The 11,855-nt window shown below is 31.6% G+C and overlaps 2 protein-coding genes across 3 annotated transcripts; one reads left to right on the forward strand and one right to left on the reverse strand.

Moving 5' to 3' along the window:
• The first annotated feature begins 1,985 nt into the window (after positions 1 to 1,985).
• Positions 1,986 to 6,999, forward strand: LOC108684247 (anaphase-promoting complex subunit 4). Its single transcript, XM_018188472.1, has 8 exons — positions 1,986 to 2,531; positions 3,171 to 3,550; positions 3,625 to 3,822; positions 4,041 to 4,322; positions 4,400 to 4,623; positions 4,702 to 5,267; positions 5,354 to 5,813; positions 6,816 to 6,999. The coding sequence occupies exons 1-7, from the start codon at positions 2,426 to 2,428 to the stop codon at positions 5,794 to 5,796; spliced, it is 2,199 nt and encodes a 732-aa protein (XP_018043961.1). The 5' UTR covers positions 1,986 to 2,425; the 3' UTR covers positions 5,797 to 5,813; positions 6,816 to 6,999.
• LOC108684246 lies at positions 5,858 to 7,949 on the reverse strand. 2 transcript variants are annotated; one of them, XM_018188471.1, is made up of 5 exons: positions 7,895 to 7,949; positions 6,760 to 7,008; positions 6,531 to 6,665; positions 6,302 to 6,407; positions 5,858 to 6,214 (listed from the first exon to the last, which is right to left on the reverse strand). In XM_018188471.1, exons 2-5 carry the CDS (start codon positions 7,000 to 7,002, stop codon positions 6,054 to 6,056), a joined length of 645 nt encoding a protein of 214 aa, XP_018043960.1. In that variant the 5' UTR covers positions 7,003 to 7,008; positions 7,895 to 7,949; the 3' UTR covers positions 5,858 to 6,053. The 2 variants fall into 2 exon arrangements, with proteins under 2 accessions (XP_018043960.1, XP_018043959.1); XM_018188470.1 differs by lacking the exon at positions 7,895 to 7,949 and adding an exon at positions 7,253 to 7,510.
• Positions 7,950 to 11,855: the final 3,906 nt, after the last annotated feature.

The following is an 11,855-nucleotide window of genomic DNA, read 5'->3' on the forward strand; positions in this document are numbered from 1 at the left end:
ACCAGTTTTTTCGACGCGGGATTCGTACGCTACCCGAAAGATGGGAGAAAGTAGTGGCCAGCGATGGACAATACTTTGAATCATAAATATATAACCAGTTTTTTACAATAAAGAATTTCGGAAAAAAACGGCGGAAGCAAAGTTGTACACCTAATATAATATATAAATTATTGATTATTAAATTATTGATTATTACAAAATATGTAATTTTTGGAATGTTTTGAAACTTTAATCAAAATGTAGCTAAATAACAAAACTAAAAAAAGAAAAAAATATATATATATAAAACATAAGAAAAAAAATTATTATCGTTTCTAGAGCACAATGCGACAGAATTCACTGAGCTCAATGCATTGGACTCGAAGAGCATAATACCATTTCACTTGTAGATGATGCAACAAAACTCTCTGATCTCGACGCAACTGAACCCACTGAGCTTAATATAGCACAATCTGCAGCAACTTGTGTACAATGTGTCGCAACATCTGTTCCTGTAAGCAATATGTATTCAATATGTTATTATATAGAACACACAGTACTCTTTAAAAGTAAATCAATAAATAGTGCTCCACATATATATAAATACCCAAATCATTCTCCACAATTGTCTGAGCCTCCTCTACAAATTCCATTGGAATTGCATCTGGTTTTAGTTTCCTTTTCACAGGGCTATAAGCAGGCAATATCCTATAAAATAACAAGTATCCTTATATTTCGAAGAATCAAAGTGTTTGGAACAAACACGAGCTATATAAATAATTATAATGTATTTTTTCAATTGTGTATTTTATTCATCTATTATTTTCTGTAAAGAGCATGAAAACCTGAAAGCATAGGATCTTTATGCGAAAATATTCAGTTTAATAGTCCTTCTGTAACTTCTAATACAAGTTTCATTATTTATCATGATAAAAAAGCTGCGCAGCAGTGTCATAACGGTAACAAAATTTGCACGAGTTACAAAATAGCTAGAATCAATTTCGACAATCAATTTCATATGATTTTGATTTCTAAAATATTCAATGCGAAGAAAGCATGGGAGAATTAATTTTAACGACATATTATAAGAGATATCAATTTGAAATTTAATCATCAATTTTAATTTAAATTATAAAGATCGATGATCTAATAGAAAGTCAACATATATGTTTATTATGTTTTGTTATTAAACGACATTATTTCTAACGGATGTTTTCACATTAAGATCCTTTATTCCTTCATCCTTAATAGGCTTTCATGCTTCTTATAGAAAATAATTAATTTGTTCATAAATAATTTTATTTCGTCTGTTTTATTAATTTTATTAATCTGTAGGTATTAATACTAATACATATCGATTTTTGGGTTTATGTTTTCTTTACACAAATACTTTTCATTTTTCTATCATTTCATCTTTTTTTGGAAATGAAAAATACTTATACCGATATCTTTAGTATTTCGGGAATTGTTTTTGCATTTTTTTCTGCATACGACGGCATTTTAACATATTATAAATGCTCCGAAACACTATATAATCTCTGTATCATAGTACTTTCAATTATCGCGTTGTTAATGCGCCAATGATAATTTTAAAGATGGCGGAATCTTGTCACGTTTCTCCTGTACAGAACGTGACGAAAATATGTCCGAGAAATGAGCATACTTTAGGTTTGTTCACGTCGCATGCTCCAACATGCTCCTGTTATAGTTCCTACTCATTCTAAGCGCATTAAAATGAGTAAGAGTTATGATGGGACCATGTTGGAGCATGCGACGCGAACAAATCTTTTGTTTCTTAACCCATGCTGCCTACTATTTTCGATTGGCGAGTTCCGATTGGCTTCCACTTTTCCGCTTTCCGCTTTTCCGTCAAGGTGTGAACCCAGCTTAAGAAATTACTAGATATAGACACAACAGAGATACCAACAGCGTCAGGGCTATATGACTCAGTGGCAGAATGAAAGTCTACCAACTCGGAGGAGAAAACAGGCCTGAATTGAGACGAGGAGCACCCTGATATTTTTCTCTATTGTCAATTGTTTACAATACAATCGAAAATTTTCTCTCTGGCCAAAGTGAAGACAGTGAGGTTATGAGGTATCGCTATTGAGTGCAACGGGACCTAAACTTTTGGACGGTATTCGAATATTGTCACGCTAGTACTACTTTGAACTTGAACTGCTTGAACACAATGTGATATAATGTTTGTATACAAACGAGATTTTTCTCTGAGTTATGCGAACGTCGGCGAACGTGAGCAAGTTGCAGTAAATATAAATTTCGTCTGGCCGGATTCGCCGTCTTTTCATCGGCGAGCACTATATCAGAAGAAGAAGAAGAAAAGACAAATTTCGTACACGTGTAATTGAAGTGACCTTCTTTGATTAGACATTCGCTTGATGAGGATTTTTTGTCATCTGTTGTATTTTAAAAAAAAGTTTGAGATATGACTGGTACCATGAGACAGTTGGAGGAACGTCAGCTCCCCGCAGAGGTGACGACAATGCTGTGGTCACCGAAGATGGATCTTTTAGCAATTAGCAATGTCAAAGGTTAGATTTAAAAGCTAATATTGTAAAAATTTTGTTTGATATTAATATTTATTTTCCTCCTTTTTATAATTGTTCATAAAAAAAAAATTGATTAAATTTTATCTTACAAAGGGAACACCAGGTGACGATTGTCGAGGATTTTGATGCGCTTTTTACAGGCTGTTTCTTGAGCGAAAAAAAAAACAATACATGTCCAGCCGTTTCAGCCATTTTGAAGAGATCGATTTTTTAAATAATTATTGTAATAATTTGAAAAATGTATTGTATAGAAAAATATCAGTATTTTTAAATAAATTTCATTTTAATTCAATGTTATTAATTTTAATTACTTTTTGATTGTAATAAAATTTAACGAAATTACAAATTAATATTATAGATAATTAACACTCATTTATGAAATATTTGTTGTCATCAATAGATACACATCGTTTTTTTTTCATTCAACAGTGTAAAAAACATCAAAATCCCTTTTTTAGTGCATTTTCTTATTTTTACTGAGAACTTTACTGCATTTTCTTGTTTTTACTATGAGAAAATACAGAATTAAAAAATTCTTGGTGTTTCCTTTGTTAGATATTTAACGAATATTAATGAGAGAAAAAGAACTCTAATTGTTATCTACAATGTAAAATTTTTTAGGTGAAGTTGTCCTTCATAGACTCACATGGCAAAGAGTATGGTTGTTGAGTCCTCAAGATGAATCTGATATCATAGCTCATTTGGCATGGAGACCAGATGGAAAGCTGCTTGCGGTGTGCTACGAGATTTCCAAGCTATTGTGTCTTGTTGATGTTGAGACTAAAAATATTATTCACAAAACTAAATTGTCTACAAACGAATTGACTGTTTGTGTTAAATGGTTGCCACTGTCTAATTCTGAACACGAAGGTTCATTAATAAATGATAAAACTAATAAACCTACAGGCGAATATCTGCCACTTCTGCCTAGTTTAATCAGAAGTTATAATGCAGAACCTGAGCGGAAGGAATTTTTGTCTCACATCCTGGATATACTCTTTGTAAATATCATAAAGCACAATCCTAATAGGCATTTGTAACTTTATGATTAATAGTTATATGTATTTTTTTATAGATTGGTCAAAAAGATGGCACAGCATTAATGTATATTTTTGGCATGTTTTATTGTGGCACTATAACAGTAGGCCATGGACCAATCTTGCAAATCACAGGTGGATCTAATAACCCGATATGGATCACATGGAAGGATAATAATTCTATTAAAACAACTAGAGTATCTTGTCCATTATTTGAGAAAATAGAGTTTCTTAAGGTATCTTGAGAGTGATGCACATAGGCTCGCGCGCGCGCGCGCGCGCACACACACACACACACACACACACACACACACACACACACACACATATATTACGAGTAATATTTTCATAATAAAGATTTAAAACAGAAGGCATTATTTTTTTAAGTATTATGCATAAGAATTTAAAATTTGTTAAAAAGAACATTAAGTTAATTTATATTTTTTATTTTCAGGTTGCGCAAACTCAAGCCAATATAGAATGTTTGAAAGATTATCTCTCACGAACCTTAATGGCTACTTGCGAAGCTTGGGAGACAATACTCTTAGAAATGGATGAAAAACTCGCACGATATGCAGAAGCGAATCCACCTGGTAGTATGTCTGCAGATTTTTTAGAACTATTAATGATCGGAATACCTACGAAAAATTTAGAAACTTTTCTACTTAGAGATCTCACAGAGAAAGGATTAAAAAAATTCGGACATAGTATTGAAATGTGTTACAGTAATATACAAGTATGTTGAGAAATATTACTTTTTTTTTTAGTTTAATTGTGTATATCATATAAGTTTAGAATATAGATTATTTTCAGAAACTAGTCTCAAAAAATTTAACTAGTGTTGGTATGGCCTTGGTTTATCAATTAGCTGAATTGAGAGGTATGGTGAGAGTAGGTGACACATATGAAGCATTAGGACTACGTGATGAAACACTTATAACTAATGCCATTAATGAATTTGAAGCTTTCTTGGCAAAATCGTATGAAATCGAACAAGTTATAGACCAGAGTATGCGCAATTATAAAGCATTTTTCCGGTATAAGTAAAAAATTGAATGATTAATTAACTTATTTATATTTAATAATTCATTTTTAATTTTTTGTTATATTTATAGATGGTTGTACGTAGCCATTCTTCAACTAACAGATGAAAGAGCACCATCGGAAGTAAGTCGTGTAAGTCAGCAGGAATTAACATTTATAGCAGAATTTCTGAGTGATTTTGATAAACCAAAAGCAAACGGTAGAGTAAATTTAGAAAAATTGGGTCAATATTTGCGTCATGAAAATCTGCAGACTCCCCTGACTTCGGAAGGAAGCGAGTGGGCTATTATGCTTGATGCAAATGATTGCTTACGCAATTATGCACATATAGTAAAGCAAAATTTTAATTTATCTTTACTACAGTCTCATGTAAAATTAGTTGCCGCTGTAGAAAATGTTTTTGCTGAAGCCTATCAGAGCTTAGTTGATCACTTTGTGATGATCTCCATCTCTTTGCCATCATTTACATCTCTCATGTCTTCACAAACTGTTACAAGTGATGGAAATTTTTTATTGGCTATGAGCGAGACTGACAGCAAATTGTTAAGACTTTTTAACATAAAATATTTGTCTATAGAGAGAGACCCTATATCTCTTAGTTCAAAGATGGTCACGTTAGATGTGAGTCAGAAACAAGGTTAGTAGCCTAATTATTATGTATAATTATAATTAATTTGTTTGTCCATTACATTATAAGAATAATTAACTTTTCTGCATATCTAGGAGAATGTTCAAAAGAAAATATCGATACTGTGATAGTAGATCTGCAATTTTACTCACAGGATTATCTTAGTTTGCTTATATTGAATAAACAAACTTATACATCGTTTCTCATACAAATGCCATTACATAATGTGCTTGAATATCAAGATAATGATGCAATAATATCAATAACTGATATCATCGGTATAACGTGGCCGAAACCGTTTCAAGGAATATCTGCGAGACGATTAGCAGTCAGTGGTTCTCGGAAAGTAGCTGCTATTTTGAATGAAAATAATAGAAAGATTCGTTTACTCGAAACTGAAGCGGAACCTGAAGATGAGGAAGATGAAGAGGAGGAAGAAGGACGTTTTGTGGAAGGTATGATGGATACCACATCTAGTGCACATTTTCCTGCAGAAACAAAAACTGATGTACAAGAGTTCTATAAGGAAGAAAACTGAAATAAAATATATTTAAGGTATGAATAACTTATATACGCAAAAAGATTGATTGTAAATAACATTTTGTGTAATTGAAAATCTTGATTTATTTCAGTTATTTCTCGAAATCGATTTTAAATTTATTATTTATTTTAAATAACTATATTTTGAATAAATTACAAGATATACATTCTAAAACACATGTATTGCAAAATATACACTTAAGAATAAAACACTAAAATAATGTAATTTCATGATATACACAATACGATTAAAACTTATGGTATTGCTTGCTCCTTCTGCATTTGTTTAAATACTTTGGGAAAATCAATGTCAAGAACAGCATTATCTACTCCAACGTTCTCGACATGTGATGAAACACCAGGTGCATTATCTGACGTATAGCGTGCTGGAGAATTTTCTCTCGACTCCTCGAGATCTGTAGAAATGATTATATATAAAAGATAATCATATTTTTAGTAAAAATGCATTTTCTTTCTATTCATTAATTTTTATAAAAAATTACCGAAGAATCTTTGACTTCTTTTTTTCTTAATAGTAATAATTAGAAGAAGGACAGCTACAGCAACCACTAATACCATAATAGCAGTCATTGCCCGTAACAGATTTGTCTATTCAAATATACATTTTAATAAAATGCAGGCTTGATTATTCTTAATATATGTGTACATATATGTATATGTGGCGCGCGCGCGCGCGCGCGTGTGTGTGTGTGTGTGTGTATATTAAAATACCTCAAAATCATTTTCCCATAGTTGCTCCCAATCGTTTGTAACTATTAATTCAATAGAATGAACTTTTAATTGAGAATCATCGAACAGACCTTTTGAAAAACATTTATAAAATCCAGACTCTGCTGTTGATGTACCCTAATTATAATTTTGATAATACATCTTATTAAATATTGACTGTTATTTAAAAGAAAAAAATTTTAAGAATATATGATACATTTTGAAAACATACTCTAATTTGAAGCATGCCAGTTAGTACTTCATAATTGTATTTCTTTTCATTTAAAGGATTCCCTGGACCAATAACATTGTTAGTTCCAAATTGCCAGAACATGAAACGATGTTGTTCATCAATACTTAAGCATGGGAGTTCAGCCAAATGTCCAGCTAGCACTTCTTTCACTGTTACTACGTCATTTGCAGTTTCGGATTTTTGTAATATAAATGCTAAATAAAAAAGTATAAAAAGCCACATTGTCACCTAAAAATCAATATTAAATATACTTATATAGATTATTTCACAGTTAGAGAGAAAGAGAGAGAAACAATTTCTTTTTATATATAAAATTGTATATGTATGTGTAAAAAAGTAAAAATATCCAAGAAAATGTAAAAGTTATATATAAAAATACATTCAATTACTATATTCTGCCATAATCAATATTAGCAAACTGTTAAATATTATTAGTTTTCTTTCACGATTATATGCTAATTATATTTATCACCTTTTTTTCACAATTATTGCAAAACAGTTTGTTGTTCATAGATGTCACAATAATTATACATGCTAAGACTTTTCTAAGTGAATGTTGTGTAATCATAAAAACAATTCTCTCTTCCTCTCTCTCTTGCAAACAGTTGTTAACTTGCTTTTATTTTTTCTGTGCAATTAAATTCAGCGACAATAACATTTATATAACATTTATATAAATTATTAATTATGAATTGGAAACACTTTCATTTACTGATGAGAAGATTGCTACAAGCACTGTCATGGAGTTACTTATTTTTAACTCTGTCCTATTCGGCCTTGTGCAATACTAAGTATTTATAGTAGACTAGATCTATACTTTACAATTACTGTATATTCTTAAATCCTGCTATAAATCAATTTAATCTTATCAAAGAAAACTTACTTTGCCTTATATTTGAATAAATGAATGAATGAATAAAACAGATATAAAAAATATATCTATATTTTATATATTTAAATTAACGCATACAAAACAAAGATACTTTATTATTCAATACAACAATATAAATTGAATATAAATTGAATAATTTATACAAATGTTTATCAAATAATTGATTATGTATAGCAAGTAACACTTACAAAATAATTTTTTATTAACATAATATACACACACCCTTAAATAATTTTAAATAAACAAATTCATCCATTATCAATATGTAGTTTGTAGCATTAAATGATAAATAACATCTATGGCTAATATTGGAAAAAGCAACCAGAATGGTGCTAATACTGCTTTCGCTGGTAGAGACCAGTGAGGGGCTTCTAATTTCAGACAAATCAAAATCTGTGCACACAATTTCAAGATCACAGCTATCATGTATCGTGTCTGAAACAATTTTATTATCAATTTTATTTTACTGTACATTAAAATTTTTACTTAATTAACTAGAGATTTATATTGTTAGAAATATTTCTTAATTATTACATTTCTTTTTTTACATAAAATATTTTTTATAAAATAAATATATGCGAAAAAGATCAAATTGAAATAAAATATATATTTTTCAATCCCAAGAGGATAATAGAAAATTTTATTTTATTTTGTTTTAACAAATTATAAAACACTTACTTCTCGTTTCAAACTAAAGTTACGTACATTCTTGCAGTACGAAATCATATTGAATACAATATAAATAAGGAGAATGTTGTCGTAAAGCCACATTGGAATAAAAATTATGAACCAATTCCATTGTATTCTTTGATCAAGCCTCAAAACAAGTAAAATCAAGAATATGAGCAAATTGAACCAAGTGAACAAAGCGCGATGTAAAACCGCCATGAATTATTTAAATTAATTATATACACAATTTCTCATAAATTTGTATTATAAGTTTATATGATAACTTTTGACAATTCTAACCTTTGCGACAAATGCTCTACAGCCGCTATATTCTACAGGTATTCTGTTTTATCGACAAGGTATTATCGACAAACGACAAGTATCACCAGTTATGATATTTTAGGCTACGTTCCAACACTTCCTTTCCAAGAAAAATTTTACTTGAAATATATAGTACACGTAACGTATACTATAGCACATATAGTAAAATTTTTCTCGGAGAAGAAGTTTTGGAATGTAGCTCTAAAAAATGACATGTATATAACTAGTCAGTAGTCTCACACACACTTTCCGTAAGAGCTCCACACAATAAAAAGAACAAAGAAGAAAGAATTTCAATATATCAAAAATCATTTATTATGGAATATACAGTTTCTGATATAGGTTGAAATTCTTATTCTCTATTCTCTGTTCCTTTTATTGTGCGCAGCTCTTAATAATAAGATTTTCGACTATCGCGTTGCTCAATTGTTAAGCTAATTACACACACTTTTTGTAACAGTACCTCTGGATTTACAATAGATTTTTAAGCCTTAAGTTATAAGAAATGAACAAATCACAAATTATTCTCTTCGTATTTGAAGTTGGTCAATTTATTACGGTTTAAGGCCGGATTTGTACACCTTGACGGAAAAGCGAAAGCCAATCGGAACTCTCAATAATAGTAGGCAGTACATTTCGCTTGTGTCTGCTTCTGTCTTTCCGCGAGTTCTGATTGGCTTCTGCTTTTCTGCTTTCTGTTTTTCTGTCAAGGTGTGAACCCGGCCTAAGGCTTAAAACACCTATTATAGATCCGGACTAAGGAGCTTCGCACAATAAAAGGAACAGAGAACAGAGAATAAAAATTTAAAAAACCTATTAGAAACTGTGTATTCCACAATACCAGGTGTATAAGCTTAAATCCGCTGTTTGCTCATAGGCATTAGTGAGCGTACAAAGCAATCCTGGGAACACAACAAACTTTTTTTTACGTGTTTGTCAACATTAACTAATGCACATCATCAGTAATTTCATACAACAATATATATTTTTTCTTTCGTAATCATATCTAGTTTTTTACTAAAAAAAAAGCATATGCGGAAAGCTTTTCTGTTTCAATTTAAAGAAATCGGCTGCCGAATCGCATCGAATGCTTGTGGAGGCCTATGGCGACAATGCTTTATCGGAAACAATGTACAGAGATTGGTTTCCCCGATTCAATGACAATTTTGACCTGAATGACAAGAAGCGTGAAAATCGGCCCAGGAAGGTTGAGGACTGTCAATTGTAGGCTCTTTTGGACGAGGACGATATCCAATCGCAAAAAATGCTTGCCGAGCAATTGGGTGTTTCTCAAGCAGCCATTTCCATGCGGCTACATGCCATGGGGAAGGTTCAAAAGATCAGAAAATGGGTGCCGCATGAACTGAACGATAGGCAGAGCAACGCCAAAACACATGCCAAATTCTGCTTGCCAAACAAAAAAGAAAGTCGTTCCTGCATCGGATTGTGATGAAAAGTAGATCTATTTTCAGAATTCTAAACGCAAGAAATCTTGGGTTGATCCCGTCCAACCATCAACATCTTCCTCAAGATCAAATAGCTTCGGACAGAAGATGATGCTGTGCGTTTGGTGGGATCAGGAGGGTGTCATCTACTACGAGCTGTTAAAATCTGATGAAACTGTTAATGCTCATCGCTACCATTAATAACTGATCAAATTGCACCGTGCTCTGCGTGAAAAAAGGCCGTATTATCGGAAAAGACATGACAAGCTGATTTTCCTCCACGACAACGCACCATCGCACAAAAATGGTCCAAAATTACTTGGAGACACTCAACTGGGAAGTGCTACCCTATTCCGCTTACTCACCAGACCTGGTATCTTCTGTCTATCACCTGTTTTCGTCGATGGGCCACGCGCTCGCTGAGTGACATTTCGATTTTTACAATTACGTTACTCGATTAATTAAACTTAAATCACATACACTTTATAAGGCAACAAATTTACAAATATTTTACAAAATTCTAAAAATTTAAATTACAGAAAAAATTTGGTTAGTGATTAAAAACTACTACGTTAACCTCGAATATATCTCTCTGGTTAAACGTTACCAACGCTACATGCTAGGATTGTTCATGTGTGGATATATATACTCCTAAGGCTATTTTATTGGGTTGTCCGGAAAGTTCGTGCCGATTTTGAAGGAAAATTGAAACGCAAAAGATTTAATTTCATTTATTAAATTTAAATCTTTTGCGGCACGAACTTTCGGGACAACCCAATACATTGTATCGTAGTGTCGGAATCATCGTAAGCATCATGCGATTTAAAAATTGAAGCATCGGATTGGCTGAAGCAACAAGCTTATGACTTGCGACATCTACGATATGATCAATGTAGAATAGCCTTTACGAACGACCGAATCGAGCAATGCAATTGATCGAAACCTTTACAGTCATTGTAATAGAAAATGTATATGACTAGCTTAAATTAGTGCTAGAATTTAATAACGTTTTTTCTCTTTTTTCAATATACTGAGTGTAACCTCGCACTACACTAGTTGTGTATAAGTGCTGCACTACACAAGTATACATTCATCATAGTGATAGACTACTTAATGATTAATTCTGCTGCCGATTGACTTTCATTTTCAAATTTTCAATGTCACACTGGCTCTATGTCACACCGTCACTTTGAGATCGTGTAGCAAAACTCTACTTCATAAGTATATAATGCATAAAATTTACACTATAGCCATGGAAATACATTGCATTGAATGAGTTCACCTACCACCAGCCAAGGAAACACGTTATATTGCCTGAGTATTGCATTGGTGAGTGATAGTGCAGCCAAAAGAAAATGCTATAAGAAAGCGGCATATGATGCTTGTTTTTCTGCTGGATTGCTAGTTAAATTAGAATCTTGCTACCGTATTGGTTGCGGTGCTGTCAGTGCCAGTATGGTGGCAAGAATTCTAATTTATGTTAATATATGAAGAGAGAAGTTATTGTTAAATTAGTAAATTATTAAAACAGGTTTTAACTAAAAATATTTTTTGCGTTGATGCACTAAAGAATTTATTTAATTTTAAATTTTATTACTTTATATATAATATATTTATATTATATTTTATATTTTTATATCAAAATTAAGGAGAAAACTACAAAAGAATGAGAGAATAATTCTATTATTATTATTAATATTTATTTATTTAAAAATGTGTGTGTGTGTGTGTGTGTGTGTATGTACATG

The sequence above is a fragment of the Atta colombica genome, unplaced genomic scaffold, assembly GCF_001594045.1.
Source record: "Atta colombica isolate Treedump-2 unplaced genomic scaffold, Acol1.0 scaffold13, whole genome shotgun sequence".
NCBI classification, from domain to species: Eukaryota; Metazoa; Arthropoda; class Insecta; order Hymenoptera; family Formicidae; genus Atta; species Atta colombica.